The 18,236-nt window shown below is 34.9% G+C and overlaps 1 protein-coding gene across 7 annotated transcripts in view; it reads right to left on the bottom strand.

The window, feature by feature from the left end:
- Positions 1-8,989: 8,989 nt before the first annotated feature.
- LOC149799840 (long-chain-fatty-acid--CoA ligase 4-like) overlaps positions 8,990-18,236 on the bottom strand; it is a 104,298-nt gene continuing 95,051 nt past the window's right edge. For all 7 annotated transcript variants that reach the window (XM_089959248.1, XM_089959252.1, XM_089959251.1 and 4 more), the window contains exon 17: positions 8,990-18,087. In XM_089959248.1, coding sequence (XP_089815374.1) covers positions 17,927-18,087 — 161 coding nt within the window. In that variant the 3' untranslated portion in view covers positions 8,990-17,926. The remainder of the gene's footprint in view (positions 18,088-18,236) is intronic.

Genomic DNA, 18,236 nt, shown 5'->3' with positions numbered 1-18,236 from the left:
CCGGGCGAAATAGTTGTATTTCAAGACCGCCAGGGTAAATTGAAATCCGGTAATGTGTCACTGAATGATGTTTTAATACGACAGCGTGATGCCGCCGAGGACACTATCGCGTTGTATACCAGCGACGGACGACTCAAACCAGGTGAACACATATCGACGGTAACATTAATCCAAGACGGTTTTACAAGGTTGAATAAATCGGTGACCGAACTTGACGCGCAGGTGAAAAAATCTATCACCGATATACAGCTCACTACCGCTAGTTTTTTCGGGACCCCAACGGTAACCGAACCGAATCTTGCGGAGATAAAAACTATTATTTCGGAGTTTACGACGCTGTCGGCCAATTTACCCTCGTTACGAAAAAATGTTAACAGGGTTGATAGCGCCGTTGATAAATTCTTTGGTAAAAAAAATATCAAACCGGATGAAATCACAATAACTATAAATGATATCACTGCGTATGGACAGGAAATAAGAATAATCAAATTTATTATTGAAGCGATTAAAGACGGACTATCGAGAATGGCAGATCAACTCGAAAAAATAAAAACCCCTCATAAGAACATCATCAACACAGTATACACAATTCAGCATGGATCATTCGATTGGACTCCTACACAGAATACAGTAGATATCACCGCAACTGTTAAGGGCATTTATCGATTGACATTGATTTCGGCGATGCAGTTTAGTATATCATCGTCGAGTTCATCCGGGTTTAACAATATAATATCAACAATTATAGACAAGGACACAATTGAACGGTTTGTGATTAAGGCCGTTGATAGCGGTCTATTTAGGACAAACATCACATGGTATGTGGAATTTGTAGCGGATCTAAGTAATTAAAAACACTAGCTCTTTTAAAATAAAAATGACCACCAGGGTAATTGAATCAGAGGTATCACCAACATCACATCAATATCGATTCGATACCGCAAAAGAATTCTCCGCGAATTTGAAAACGCTTTCCGAACAATACCGCGCAAAAATAAAAAAATACCGTCGTAAAATAACCGCCATCGACGCGGTCGTGTACTCGGTGTCGGGTATAGTAGCTGGCGCCGGTGTTATTTTATCCACGGTAACCACGATAACCCCGATCGCTGTTCCAATCGCTGTCTCCGCGATGACAACAGTTGCCGGAGTTGCCAACGCAATCACTAGGAAGATATCATCGTGTTTTCAGAAAAAACTCAACGAGTATACAGTAAAACATCAAATAGTATCCGACGCGTACTCGAAATTATCCGGGTTGATCTCGTTATCGATTGATAATTTGCTCGTATCCGATGTTGAATTCTCCACGATGGTCCAGTTGTATAGCTCCGCGATGTCAAAAATCGAGGATTTTCAACTGGAAGCCGGAACCACCTGGTTGTTGAAATTAAACACTAAAGACAACGAATAATAATAATGTCGCTGAACCCCGAAGGGTCTCAATTACTTCAGCGGATCGCGGAGAACACCACTCCGGTACAAACAAATATGATATCAATAACGTCAACGAAACCCGAATTCAGTGTGAACTTCCCATCGCCGGTTCCAGTGAAGGAAATAGCGCTAGCAAAATTGCGAGTATATCACAGTTGGCCTAATATCCGAGCGGACGCATTTAACGGACAACAACCTAATAACTCGCTGGTTTTTGCATGGACAAATAAACCCGATGGGACCCCAGACTGGAATGAGGTTACAATACCAACTGGGTCATGCCAAATAGAACAAATCAATAAGGAATTTCAACGCAGGATAAAATCGATCACAGGAAAGGAATCAAAAATAGCTATTATGGTTCATGAACCGACGTTATCGTCGACGATCGAAATAAGCACACCGGGATATATGGTTGATATTTATAACAGTTCAATAAGAACCATACTAGGATGGCCTAAGAATCCACCCGAGGACTTGCACACGAATGCGAAATCGTATCATGAAATTACCCCCCGGTATCTAAATAATTTATCTACTATAAAAAGCACGTTATCACCCAGTTGGTTTATATTTCAAGGCAGGAATATCATGCAGTGGTATTTTCAGCATAAGAAAACTACTGAATCGGTCGCTATATTAACATTTATTTTAAGTGATATCACTGATATGTTTGCCGAGATTAATCATTATTACCAATTACAACTAGAACAGCTACGGGAAACAAAAGAACGAAAACACGTTGAGGTGTTAAATCAACTTATATCAGACATGGAATATATCAATGAACGAGTCGTTAAAATGATATCCGATAACAGCGATGATAGTAAACAAAAATTCCTAACCGAGTATAATATCACAGAAGCCGATTTACTCGATTTCAGGTTTCCAGGATACAACGCGCCAGAACTAAGAAAGTCTCTTAATGATTTTCTCGGTCCATCAACTTATATCCTCAAACACGATAACGGAGATGGTGGTAGGCATATTTCCCCGTACAACGTAAATATCGCATCGGTGATAGCGATCAATCTAGTGTGTGATGTTATCGAAGGGAGTTACCAGGTAGATACCAAGCAATCAAATCAAGCTCAACAGGGATATATCCTTTATTCGTTTTCACCAACAGCCCCTCCCGGATTCTTAATCGTTGAGAGCCCGATTAATCCGGTCTATATGCGATGCCATAATCGGCTTTTAACAAGAATTAATTTTAGACTTACCGATCAGTCAAATAACCTAATTGATCTACAAGAGGAGGAGTTAGTGATCACTCTGTTTGTAAGATCATAGCAGCAGAGGGGGCGATGACATCGACGCGGTCGTCGATGTGCTTACCGGACGCTGACGACGCTGGGGATCGGCGCGCAGAAGGTGTTAATTAAACCAAATGACGTCACCATCGTGTAGGATGGACCGACGTCGTTTTTTTTTTACCAGCGCTGACTACACCGGATCCGCTGAGTGCAGAAAGTAATAATTAAGCAAAATAACGATTGGACAAAATGTCCGATTCGCCCCCTCTGCTGCTCACCCAGTCACATTATCCTGACACCAGGCCGACCAGTCCTCGCTCTAACCTTTTAATGCTGAGCACCAAGCGAGGCAGCTGTTAGTACCATTTTTGTAAGTCTTTGGTATGACTCGACCGGGGTTCGAATGCATGACCTCCCGCTTCTGAGGCAGATGCTCTATCCACTAGGCCTCTGGAGTGGTCAAAGAATGAATTGTTAATTTAGCAGTGTTTATTGATAATGGAATATAATAGGGTATAGTCTTTTTTTTTTCTCTTTGCAAAAACTACAAAATAAAAACCACCCTGAATAAATATGGTCTTGTGCACTGACAAAATTTTGTTTCATCTCTATCTCTCTCTCACATGTGTGTAACGTGATTTCAGGTTATTTATTTTTTATTGCAATTTGATAATGAGATTATTGTTACTGTAAAACTACAAGTTGCACTTAATTTCTTGACAGTATGGACTTATTAAAACCATCTTAATCATTTTGCCAACATTACACAACATAACAGCTACATATGCTCTAAATGCAGACGAGCTTGCACACTGAGACATAAACCTTTCTCTCTCTCTCTCTCTCTCGTTCACTGATAACAACACAAATCTTTTTGAGTACTTTTATTTTTACTGTAATTAGATTCTTGAGAGCAGAATGAGACAAAAAATATACGCTAACTTTGTATGTTTGTACTGTTAGGTTGTTGAGTAGTGTGTGTTCTGTATAACTTGTTCAGGTACAATCCCTTTATTTTTTGCACGTGGTCAGTACCACAAATGATAATTATTTATTTTACATAGAATATTTTGTACACTGAAATTAATAATTATTTTTTCGTGTACAAAAAATTACATGCAATATGGTAGGTAAAAGTGACTCAACTATGATCAAACTTGATCATTATGATCTAATTTTCACATTGACTGACTTTTTGAATCTGAGCTATTTGTTCATTATTTTGACTCAATGTTACTCATGAAAATGTGAATGTAGATACATCAGAACAAAAGTAAATCAGCTATACTACAACTATATCAGTGACCTAATTTGCTTGCACAGGGGACTTCACAAGTTTAGTACTACATTCATTACAGCCTCAATTTCTTTGAACCTACCCCTCTGTGGGCTAGGGGATGTAGAATGGGCATGAGGTTCCTTCTGCACATTGTAAGAGATTATAATTGGAGGCAGTCCTTTTGCCCTAGAATGAGTCTGTGATGATGTTCCAGCTGAGAAGATCTTGAACCATTTAAAGAGTGCAGTTTATATCAGAAGATTCTACCCTTGTCTGTATTTATCTTTGATTTGTGTTCATTTTCATTTAGATATCTAAACTTGGGAATATATAACCAGGATTGTGCTTATATGCCATCAGACCATATACATTCATATATACTTGGACCTCATGCCAACACGAATGAAAACATCTTGATAAAAGTAAATTACCATACTAAAACTAGGTCGATTTGACTTCACTTTCGTGCAGGAGTGACTTCTGCATTTTCAACCCATTTTACACTCAGTATCTTGAAGCCATTTTCACTTGCATGAAAATTGGTACATGGATACATCTTGGTTAAAGTTATTCAACCATAGACATACTTGATCAGTGTGATCTAATAATTAATATACGAGTGACTTTGTTTAATTTCAGCTTATATTTTCAATATCTTTGACTTGCTCACCAAGACTTATGAAGATTTTTATATTACTTCATCTAAAAAAATGTTACCCATACTAAAATTAGGTCCGTATGACCTAATTTTTTTAAACCTTAGAATAACTTTAATCTTCATCAGTTCTTCATTACACCCTTATCTTGGATCCTGATTGACTTACACAGATTAAATTTGGTATGTGGATGTATCTTAAGGACAATAACTTGACCACACCAACTGCACCAGGTCAGTTTGACCATGTAGTTGTACAGTGACCTTTAACTTTTTATCCCTCTTTTTACAGCACCCTCAGTACATTGGACCCTGTTTCACTCCATGTGAAAATTGTTCATGCTCGAGTGACGTGTTTTCAGCTGTCCATTGGTAATGCCTCATTATGTTGTTTCCTGTTGCACCTACACTCTTGAACCTTGGCGTGTGAATGTTATCTTAAGGAAGGTAACTCTTTCATAGCAAGAATATGTCATTACAGCCTAATTTTCACAATTGAGTGAAAATACAGCTGTTCATGACCCCTTACATATCATAGACCCAAGTTCATCAACACAAGAAAATTGGTATCTAGAGTTGAGTAACTCAACCATACTAGTCTGTATATTGTCAGCAAGTCCATTGCAACTTTGTGCTGGACAAAACAATGCAAGCATCATGTTATGTTCCCTCTACTCAGAACAAAATTATGGCACTCCAGGTGGATGCTCATATCTTCCACCCATTGCGACAGCCCTGATTGTTGGTAGCTCCAAATATGATCCAGTTAGCAGGGTTATTCATCTTTATAAGCAAACAAATTTTTAAAAATTATTTTGACATCTCTTGTTGTTTGCAGCAATTTATGTTGTGCATGATTTAATTATACCTTCTGTTATAATAAAATGACCACAATCAATCCATAAAACAGTATATTTTTTTTTTACTTGTCATTTAATTTTTTTCATACAGTGAACTTTGTACTAATATTTGTACTTGAGAATCAGGTAAACTAAATTAATAATTTACATTATGTAGACAGTATAATATACTAATGGTATACCTGACCTGAAGTTGAATGAAAACAATGTGCATTTACTAAGATAAATGATATGAAACGTGGCAAAACAGTTTTTTTAATAACTAAAATAGAAAAGAAAATTTTGCTCAGAGAGTGTAAGTATAGATTTTAAAGAATTCTAATACAACAGTAAATTGTTTCCTAGATTCCACATTTATTCAATCTCAAACCATGTATGATTTATGGTGTGTGTGTGTCATTTTAGTATGCTTATTTAATTGTTAGTACGTGTATTTCTAGACTCTATTTGTTGTTTTTATTGATCTAAAACAGTATGCATCGATTTAACTTAAGATTTAATAAACTCTCCTTGTTTTAAAAATGTAGTTTTTCTTATAGCTCATATATGTACGAAAATCTATGCAAATTTATTGTCTGTATTGACAATGGTTCTAGTTTGCTGTCATGGCATTTACCCTGTTCCAGTACTGGATTATCATAGTTTTATTAACTGTTACAGATATGATAGGTTATCTATATCAGTTTATATAACCTCGATTCCATCTACGCCATATATGGGGTGTATTATTTGCTATAATATTTAAAGAAGAGGAGTGGATGACATTGAAGGAATAAAGGTTTTTGATCCAGGATGATGCCCTGGAGATTGGGTAGATTGAAAACCTTTACACCATTCGAGTAGAATATTGTGGATAATATGAGCCTCATTTTTAAACATCTATGTGAACCTCCTGACTAGGAAGGTTTTCGTCCTGAAATGAAAGGTGTCTCCTATCCCCCATTGAAATCTCCCATATAAGTAGTATTATCATTGTAATCTTTAATTTTTTCCTTTTGTTTTCACAGCGTGCTTCCACTATTTATGCTCATACTTTCTGTGACTGTTTATTTAGTGGTAGAAATATTGTTATAGTATTTGTTACTGTTTCTTGACTCATTAAGACAGGGTGATCATATTTGTTGCAGTGTTTCTCAAGGATGAGCAGCTGACAACAAAGGATTTTAAACATCAGGATGTGCAACGGGTACAAAATGATTAAGGTTTGGGATAAACTATTACCAGTTGGACTAATTGTCCCAAGCACTGCCCATCATCACTACATAGAAACATTGTTAATATTGCACAAAGACTGTAAAATTTATACTTGTCTTTTATAAAAATTAAGTAACAAAATCCAATCACTGCTTTTGGAGTTGTAAATTACAAATTAAACGTTGCATTACTTTTCAATTATTTAGTTGTCTGGCTAGGACCAGATTTTGTTCCCACATGTTTACTGTATCTGACCATGAAACAGCTAGTGAACCTTTTTTCTTTTTTAGGTAAAGATAATGGTAGTGCTAAGTATGGTTGATTAACATAGTGGAACTATTATTAATTATCCATAAGAGCGAGGTTTTCACTGCAACTCTTTTGTTTTATTAGGTATTCATACCTCTTATATCAAATGACCTGTCAGCAGCTATCAGTTAATTACAGCTTATCAAAGATCATAGTGGACTCCAACACATGCAAAAATTTCTTTGTGCAACATGTACAGATTTATCTTAAATATATATTTTTGATAAAAATTCAATGAAATTTAAGTAGTTACTCAATTGTGCTGTTGATGTATGTTTGCAAAGTTTTACAGCAAAATCTTAAATTTTGAAAACTTAAGTATTCAGATAATAGAACATAGTTCATAGGTCACTTATTGTTGAATCTATTACAGTATTGGTGAGATGGTCACGTTTCAGTTATAGTTTCAGTTAGTTTGCTCTTCTGAGTTTCCAAAACCCACAATAGATTCTTGTCACATTTGGAATGAATAATTATGAAGCTAAGTCAAATAATTCTTGACCGCTCTCGTGGCCTAGTGGTTAGTGTCCACCTCAGATGCGATAGATGGTGGGTTTGATCCCAGATCGAGTCATACCAAAGACTTACAAAAATGGTACTAACAGCTGCCTCACTTGGTGCTCAGCATTAAGAGATTAGTGTTAGGACTGGTCGGCCTGGTGTCATAATAATGTGACTGGGTGGGACATCATGCTACATATCTGTGGCATGATGTCCCTGTGCTGGACATCACTATAAACTGCCACACTGCAGACATCATAGCCATATGACTGAAAAATTGTTAAAGCTACATTTAAAAAATATATTTAAAAATCCAATTAATTCATATGTTATTGATTAGGTTTTTCGTTTGCTTACATTAACTCTGCCCCACAAAGGATTTTCTTTGTACTTAGGGCAAATCATAATCAGGTTAAGATAATTCCTTCTACATCATGCACTCACCCCTTTGATCTTCTTGTCTAGGACAGTCATATAAAATGTGCATTAAAGTATGGGTTTACTTTCCATAAACTTCCTTCCTGGCCTGATGGATTTTATTGATATTTATACATTGGATGAGTGATTATAAAAAGAAAAGAAAAAATAAGCCCCAATTCAATTGCAACATGCTCATTTCCCCTTTATCACCTTGTAATCAGAGTTTGCACATTTTACACTATTGCTTTGATCATCATGGGTTCAACATGTAGATCCTAGCTGCCTTGTATTCATAATAACATTTGCAATCACAGTTTTAATAGTGTTGTCAGCATGGAAATAGATTTGAATGACGAAACACATAGGTTCATCAAGGCTGTGTATGGATGCATGGACATACACATACAGTGACAGGATGAGAAGTCAGCTTATGACAAATCGGATATTTTCCAAAATTTGGTTGAGAATTTTTACTTCAAAAAAGGAAGGATTTTCAATGGGAAGGGTGAATATTTTCTTGTGGTATGTCTTTGACTTTTTTAATCCCAACAGGACCCAAAACTTGGATTAACTATGCTAGTACAAGTAGTTTTTGTTCATTTTGATCCATTTGTACAAGAACTTTTGTGCAATTTCCAAGTCCTGGAACATATTTTTGACTAGATCTAGAAAATGATATGCTACCAGAAAACTGGAGTTCATCTTTGGCTATAAAGTTGGCAAAAGGTGTCTTGGCATGTATCCACATTTGATGCACATTCTATGAACATGGATTTCGGTGATGGCATATTTTGTTGTCACAGTACAAATAGTCACTTTTGGTAGGTTAGAACACAAACAGACAGCTTTGGTAAGGGAGAACACAGTCACCTTTAGTGTCCTCTTTTGTTAGAATGCTGCTATGAGACCATTCCTAAAGCATTTAAAAGGCTGAACTGATTTGCTGTCCAAAGGAAAAGGCCATTCTTTTGCAAGCTACTTTATTTAGATTTCAGTTGGTTATCATCTTTTAAACAGAATACATAGCAAGCATGCAAAATGGTCAAGCTTATACAGAAATTACAACAATTAAAAACTGTTATTTCTACTAGATGCTTTATTCACTTTTCACTCGGTACAAAATCTCATAAAACAGAAAACCAAGAAACAAATAAATGCTTAAGTTTGAACAGAAATAATAACAATGAACTTAACAGTGGATCAACAGGGGATTAACAATAATAGCAAGATAAATAACACACAAATTGTTTTGTTTTTTAAAGATCCTTCTCTTTTCTGCTAGGTATGTTATACTTTCAAAGACAGAATAGCTATGATGTCCTTAAAGTGACTTGTGCTGATTGCCTGACAATGACAGTTGGGATGTTTGTGCACATTTACTGGATATCACCCCCACCGCTTGTACACGTTTTACACTCTGCTTTACCCACTCTTCTTCCCCACTGATGGGCTAGTTGTTTCAATAAATCACCTGTGCTTATAATTAGTGCACAACCATAAGAAAGCAGGTAACATGCAACAGAGTTCATTCAGATGTAAAATCAAAACTTGTTAACTAATAGTGAAAAATTAGTATATGAAATTGATTGTCATTTTCTTTACATCAGAAACTGGTTAAGTTCTTTTCCCAATTAGATACTAATTAAGTGAAAACAGATATGAAATTTTCCCTTTTTTTTGTTGGTTTTTCTTTTCTTTTCTGTTGTTCACAATCAGCATTTTAGTTTTGTATTTCTTAAGTCTTGTCTGAGAGCAACCAGTCAACCGAAAGTCCAACTAGAGCTATTTGTGATGAATGCATACGAAAGGCCACAGTAAGTAGTTTAATTGGCTGGGTCTTAAAAACCAAACATGTAATGGGAGACAGTGTTGGGAGAAGGGGCATTCATTGGTCAGAATTTTCCCAAATGATAACAAAATGCAAGAAATCATATTCAAGAATATGATAATACAAAAGCTACATGCTAAATTTGGTTGAAATCGAACAATCCTTGGTAAAGTAATGGTGTACAGGTAAACTGTCAGGTGGATACATAATCAGTGAGCCATATCTCCTGTATATGATATTGTGGAACAATAGAAATAAACTTAGTAAATCTGGTCCAAATCCAAAAAAACTTGAGATTAATTATGCTGCAGAAACCCAGGTTGGGAGGATGGAAAAACATGGGCTGTAATTTGCCTAAATGTTGTAGAATACTGGAAACTCCTTCAAAGTCTTGTCAGTATAAAGGTGTATGCCAAATTTAGTTGAAATTCAACAATCCTTATTGAAGTGGTGAAGTTACACTGCCAAAACTTTAGTAGGGAGGATGAGTAATAAGGGGTATAACTCGTGTAAGTGATGTCAACGAATGCTAGAAGATGAACTTGTTCAAGGCCTCTTTAGTATAAATATGCGTGTCACATTTGGCTGAAATCTAATAATCCTTATCACAGTTGTGCTGCAGAAACCAAAGGTAGGATGATGGGCAGTCAGGGGTCATAACATCTGTAAATGAGGTCATGGAAGGCTAGAAATGAAACTCATCAATCAAAAGTTACATAACAAACTTTATCAAAATCCAAACAAGATTTGATGCACAAATGCTTGTAAAACCATGGTCACATGGATGGGAGTCTGCAAGCATGACTCCCATAATGATACCATGGTATAGGAACTTGTTCAAGTATTCATCAACATAAAGCACATCAAATCCAATAATTCTTGGTAAAATTGTGCTGTGAAATACAAATCGGGAGGAGGCACATCAAGAGGCATAACTCCTGTCAATGACATCATAGGAGGATGGAAAAGAAACTCATTTAAAAAGCCACAAACCAAATTTGACTGAAATACAAAAAAAAATCTTGGTAAAGTTAAAATGTAGATATTATTTCAGCAGGACTGACAAGCAGGGGACATAAATCTTGTAAATATGAAGAGCTTGGATTCAAACTTGCATGACATAAAGCTGCATAGCAAATTTGTTGGAAAGCCAACAATCCTTGATAAGTAGTGCCTTGTGAATGAAAGGAGGCTAGGCTTCCAAGGGCCCAAATTCCTTGAATGAATGACAAGAGCTGGAAATCAAACTTGAGGTCTCATCACTACAAAGCTGTACACAGAATCTAGTTGAAACAAAGAATTCAAAAGTTATATTGTGTGGAAAAAAATTGCTGATGGATGGACAGACATCTGCTAACTTTATTGAGTGGGGCCTTAATAAAGAATGATTGATAATTATACAACTTATTATGTAGGACACAAAAGGCAACAGGGACCAGTTAACAGATTCAAGCTTGCTAACATTTATTTCAATGTGAGCATCTATGTGTTCAGAACATTAATTCAAAACATACTTAAAGTATTTCATTATTTTAAAGCTAGACAACTGATAAGTATTTTTCATTCCCAATGTTTATCTTATTTTATTTCTCTCTATCATAAACATGAGAAAACAATCTCTTTTAATTTCAGCATTTTTACAACACCTAAAGCAAAGGCAGAGACATATATCAACTTGACACGTTTTTAAAAAAAAGAAAGTGAAATCATAAGCTTGAACGGAAGTTGTGAATAAAAGACTAAGATGGGTAAATACTGGATTTGACAGAGATCTACTGATGCTCATCAGTAACTAATTAATTGTAAATTTCATTTTAAAATTCAAAGGGATCAAACGAAATGGCAATAATGGGTGCCCCAACAACCAGAAATTTACCACGTATTTGTGATCTGATATCACGGCATAACAATCTGGTGTCAAAAAGTGAAGTAACACCTAGCAATGTAACACTAGCAATGTCAATGTTTCAAAATGAAGTAAGACCTAGAAATGTCAATGGCTAAGTCACATAGTGAAGTAACACCTAGCAAGTCACATAGTGAAGTAATGCTTAGCAATGTCAGTAAGTCACATACTGAAGTAAAACCAAGCAATGTCACTGAGAAAAAGCAAAAGTATTTACCATTATGTGACAGAATCTCAAACTTGTGTTCATCAGACATTATAATTTGGTGTCACACAGTTAAGATATAGCAATGCCAGTGAAAGTGATAAACAGAATTTCAAACTTGTTCCTGACATTAAATGGATAAAACAAAAAATTCTGGTATAAAGTCATCAATAACTAATGCCACCTGCAATATAGTCACTTATTACAGCTGAAAACATCTTGTTTCATACACCTTTTATCTAATACATTTTTTCAAAATATTATTTATGTAATAATTTGGTGGCCATACTAGATTGTCAGATCAGCACCACTTTTATTTAGCTCCAACCAGACATCATACGAAGTCTTTTGATGAAAATCCATGGATTTTTGATGCAACTTTCCATCGAAGATTCAGCCATATTGGATATTAGATAAGCACAGTTGTTATTTAAGACTAACTGGACAAAGTGGGGTTTGGAATGCACGTGTGTATGCAAAGTTTCATTGCAATCCTCCAAGTACCTCAGCAGGAGCAGTACTAACAAACTTATATGATCACAGATGACGGACCAGAGGTCATCCCATAAGCTCTATTGATCTACGGCCAGTAAAGCTAAAAAACACAATACAAATGGTCCCTTTTATTACATGTTGCATTATAAACTTCAGAAAATTTAGAGATTTATAAAATGAGTACATTTTATGATAGAGTTGGATGATTATGCAGATGACAGGCTGCACACTGTCTTCATTCATTTCACTGACTGTCAACTAATACATATTGATATACCATATAAGCACATTTCTCACCGGTGGTTTTCTGGTTTGTTTTTTTCTTCTGACCACATCATAAAGATATAAAAATAACAGTACACTTCATCTACAAGTGTTGTACGGAACCTGGTGTCTCACCTGCATATGTAATGATGTATCCCTTTACAATTTTGAACACAAAACCAATGCTTCTATTACAGCCAGCAGAAAAATGATCATGATACCCATGTCAAGCCAAGCTTACAGTTTACATATACAATGACTTGTAATAGACATGTATACAAACATAAACATTTTTTTAGGGCATGTACCTAAAATGTCTATCTACAAACATTACAGATTGAAACATGTATACCATTTAGGGGTGCAACAATATGCCCCAAACCGTATTGCAATATACTAAACCCATATTGCAATACAGTAACACTTAATGAAAACAATAAAATAATCACTGTAACATTCACTACTTGAAAAATACAACATCTCTTAGTGATGTTACCTTGTAAGACATCAAATGATAATCAAATGAAAAAATAAAAATGTCTAAAAACACATGAAAGCAGTCAAATTATAAGCAAATAACATTCTCACTGTCATTTCTAGTCTATTTTATTAAATTCCCATAACAAACTTGGCTTTTTTGTGAGGAATTATTTCGAAAATCATTTTTTAAAAAAAAATAATTCTGAAAATTGAAGTTCAGGTCTACATGCCTGTCAACTAACTTTAAAAATGAATTGATGTTAGTCAATACTTGGAGACCAGAAAAGGAAGTTAATGTGACATAAGCATTTTGATCAGACTGACGAGCTGTTTGTTTAAATGTCTTGCTCTTTTTATTCTTTGAAGCTAAACAATCAAAAATAACAGCAGATGTTGCATGCTTGGTTGCATGTACATTCCAGGCACAGGATAATAATTTAAAAAAATTATTTTAGAAGAACTGATATATTTATGAACACAGACTCTAGAGTACTGTTCATTTAGCGTCATTACAAACACAGAATCTAGAGTACTGTTCGTTTAGTGTCATTACAAACACAGACTTTAGAGTACTGTTCATTTAGTGTCATTACAAACACAGACTCTAGAGTACTGTTCATTTAGTGTCATTACAAACACAGACTCTAGAGTACTGTTCATTTAGTGTCATTACAAACACAGAATCTAGAGTACTGTTCATTTAGTGTCATTACAAACACAGACTCTAGAGTACTGTTCGTGTCATTACAAACACATACTCTAGAGTACTGTTCATTTAGTGTCATTACAAACAGACTAGAGTACTGTTCATTTAGTGTCATTACAAACAGACTCTAGAGTACTGTTCATTTAGTGTCATTACAAATACACTCTAGAGTACTGTTCATTTAGTGTCATTACAAACAGACTCTAGAGTACTGTTCATTTAGTGCCATTACAAACACAGACTCTAGAGTACTGTTCATTTAGTGTAATTACAAACAGACTCTAGAGTACTGTTCATTTAGTGTCATTACAGAGACTCTAGAGTACTGTTCATTTAGTGTCATTACAAACACAGACTCTAGAGTATTGTTCATTTAGTGTCATTACAAACACAGACTCTAGAGTACTGTTTGTGTCATTATGAACAGGATATAAATATCTGAAACAAAGTGAAGTTTATAAATTATTATTTATAACTGGAAAAATATCCCCATGTTTGGACTTGCCACCTCTAATTAACCTTTGCCTGAATAATGGTACTGTGAATCTCATTTTAGATTCTCTTCCAACCTTGTGCTTGTGCGTCTAAAAAAGAACAACAACCATAATATGGTTATTGGATTATATTGGAAAAATTGTGCGATATACAGAAATTTGTTGGATGAAAGCAAGACCATGAAAAAATCATGGTACAGAAAACTAAACTGCAGAATGAATTGGCAGAACATACAACCACAATATATCATTATATTGTTGCACCCCTATATACCATCATCAAATACAGTCTCACCTAATTCTGTGATGCATACATCCACATGTACAAACAAATGTACACATTACAGTATAACCATATGTAGCTGTAGTAACTAAAAGCTCTGAATATTTAAATACCACAAAAAAACTGAAGCAAAGAAAATGATACAAATGCTCAAGATACCCTGCCAACATAAGGTTAGTTTTTATTTATTTTCTGCAGTATACTTTTTGAATACACTTGATTTGGAGTCTTGTACCAACAGGGTTCTTCCTGGGGCTAAGGAAACAAATATCCTACAATTTCATGAATTATGTTTTCTAGAATGTAAAATTATTATCCTGAAATGAAGTGCATACACAAAATCTATTTTATTAGCAATGAGCTACTGATGCCTCCCAAGCAACATGGATTTTCTTTGGAACACACTAAGTTGAAACGATGATCATTAACCAAAACATGTCTGCCCACCTGGATACATGATGGTTCACTCTACTACACTGCGAATCTTGCTGGAGGGTAATAACAATGTCTACTTGGTCAATGCAGTCAGTTTGGGCATTTTAATATACACATGAGACCTGATATATGGATCAGTCCTGTCACTAATAAAATCCCCCCGTTTAACAGCTACTTTGATTAGGGCATTTTATTTCATATCAGAAATGTGAATCCATATATGAACATCAGTTCTAAGAATTCGTAGCACTGTAATGACGGGCCATCCAAAGACGACACATCTTCCTGATCCCCCACGTATGTAAAGATTCCTACTAAATGTACCCTATTGTCTGCTGCTCTAAAAAAATTATACTACTTGAGTTATTACCATACACTCTTAATTTATATACTACTTATGCTATACTATTGTTTCCATGGTAACAAAAAAATATTGAATGCAGAAAATTCTATCAAAAGGCACTTCTGTGCTACTAGGTTGATGTGTACCAATATGGGCTGAATTGCCTTGAATAGCATAATCTAAATGTTTATGGACTTGAAGACACAGCAATAACTATATCCCCAAGTGATTTACCAATGGGATAGCAATGTTGACTGGTTCACTGCATCAGGCAGTCATACTAATACTTAAAATATTTTACAAATTGGTTCAAAAAGTAATTATCACTGCAAAAAAACAACATTTTACCACTTAAGTAGATGGTCAGGTGTTCAGAACTTTTAAAAATATTCACTTGTTCACTGCATATCAGTGACGTTATCAAGGGCCTTAGTTGTAATTTGAAATTGCCATTTTTGTATATCAATGCAATAGTATCAAAATGTTGATACTATTTCAGATCATTATTTGGAAATTAATATTTTGTTTGTTGCTTTTACATGTCTGATATCAAGAAAACTCTAAGAAAGTTGTACCAAAGATCCAGGATGCCCATGTGAACTTTACTTGGCTTACATAACTTGACAGCTATTTCACCAAGCAGACTTATATCATGTCGAAGTTATCTATTTTACCTGATAACAATTATTTCTAATGATAGATGCATACTTAATATGCTCATAAGTAACCTTGATGAAAGTAAACCCAATCAATGAAATAATATGGCTGAAATAATGGTAACAAATGCAACCAATCTGCGGCAAGATCACACATTAATATCAAATCCATGATTGATGTAAGACCATATTTTAGGTTTCATCAAATTCAAATCAGAAATGTGGCTTCCAGAGTGGTAAAAATCTAGGCCAAGTTCACCTCATTAACATGTGTGGATCTCATTTTTAGTGGAAATATTCAAGTGCTTAATGACATAAGAATACATTCCATGTTTGGTCCAACTGGATCAGAAACCTGGACTCCAAAGTGGGAACAAGGTCGGCCTATCTGATGCAAAATTACATCATTAATATATATGGATCATGTGCATTATGAAATTCATCCAAGATCTTGATGATACAAGCCTGTAAATCAAGTCTGATCAAAATTGGATCATAAATATGGCTTCCGGGGAGGTAACAAACTCCGCCAAACTGCTGTAGAATCATCTCATTAGTATGCACACATCTTGTTCATTAATAAATTTGTCTGAGAGCAGTCTGTTCATTAATTTTATAAGTAAAAGGGTTTTCCATAAAAAAGGAGGAGTGTTTATATTTTATTACTTCAAAAACGTTTATCGATTTACTGAATATAGGCAGGTGCTAGCAGCAAAGTTACTGGGGTGAATCCCCGACCCCAGCACCTAATAACACCACTGTGAGAGATTAACAATAAAATCATCTATCCAAGTCTGATCCAGTTTGGATGATTTTATTTACAGCTTCTAGAGCGGTTACAAGCTCTGCTAATCAGATGCAAGATCACCTCATTAGTATGTGTGGATCTCACTCATTATTGAACTCCTCTGAAATCTTAATAATAGAAGCATATATCCAAGTCTGAGCAAAAGTGGATCAGAAATATGACTTTCAAAGTGGTTACAAACTCTGCTAATTAAATGATAGATCTTCTAATTAATATGTATGGAGATCACTCATTATCAAACTTGTAAGTTATTGTGATGATGTAAACCCATATTTCAAGTTTGGATGATATGGACTCTAGAGTCATAACAAGCAACTGTCAACACAAGGACAATACATGATGGATGACATACAATACATCTCAGACACTGTGATATACCATAAGCTAACATGGCCTAATAGACAGGTTAGACTGCAGTGAATTGGAAACAGATTTACATAAGCCAGAAAGGGAAGGAGTTTATCTCAAATGTATACAATACTGCCAACCTAAGTTGTCTGCAGATATATCATAATGGCATCTATCACACAATGGCCATATTGATAACATCTCTATTACATAATGACCATATTGATAACATCTCTATTACACAATGACCATATTGATAACATCTCTATTACATAATTGCCATATTGATAACATCTCTATTACACAATGACCATATTGATAACATTTCTATTACACAATGACCATATTGATAACATTTCTATTACACAATGACCATATTGATAACATCTCTATTACATAATGGCCATATTGATAACATCTCTATTACACAATGACCATATTGATAACATCTCTATTACATAATGGCCATATTGATAACATCTCTATTACACAATGGCCATATTGATAACATCTCTATTACACAATGGCCATATTGATAACATCTCTATTACATAATGGCCATATTGATAACATCTCTATTACACAATGGCCATATTGATAACATCTCTATTACACAATGACCATATTGATAACATTAGTACTACACAATAGCCATTTTGATAACATTCCTATTACACAACAGCAATACTAATAAAATCCCTATTACACAATGGCCATATTGTTACTATCTCTCTTACACAACAGCAATAGTGATAACATCACTACTACTCTGGAAAAGAATAAAGTCTCTCCAGGGTTGGCCGATATTTATCTTCAATATTTTTTCGCTTCAGTTTGAAAGCATCTGTAACTAGATCAGAATCTGGCATCCATGGTTCTGTTGTGAGAATAACTTTGGATGGAAGCTCAAATTTGTCAAGTTTTGCTGAAAAAGAGGAAATTTTTAATAAGAATGATGTAGATTTCATTTCATTAAGAAATATACTTATCAAAAGAGCAATTAAAGTATGTGCAGATATTAATATCTAACTGTTATTTCTGATTTTGTAAAAGGGTCCTAATCTCTAATTGTAA

Source organism: Sinohyriopsis cumingii, chromosome 5, assembly GCF_028554795.1.
Source record: "Sinohyriopsis cumingii isolate HCF-2022 chromosome 5, ASM2855479v2, whole genome shotgun sequence".
Lineage (NCBI taxonomy): Eukaryota > Metazoa > Mollusca > Bivalvia > Unionida > Unionidae > Sinohyriopsis > Sinohyriopsis cumingii.
The sequence above is the reverse complement of the archived record's forward strand: the minus strand, read 5'-3'. Positions and strand labels throughout refer to the sequence as shown.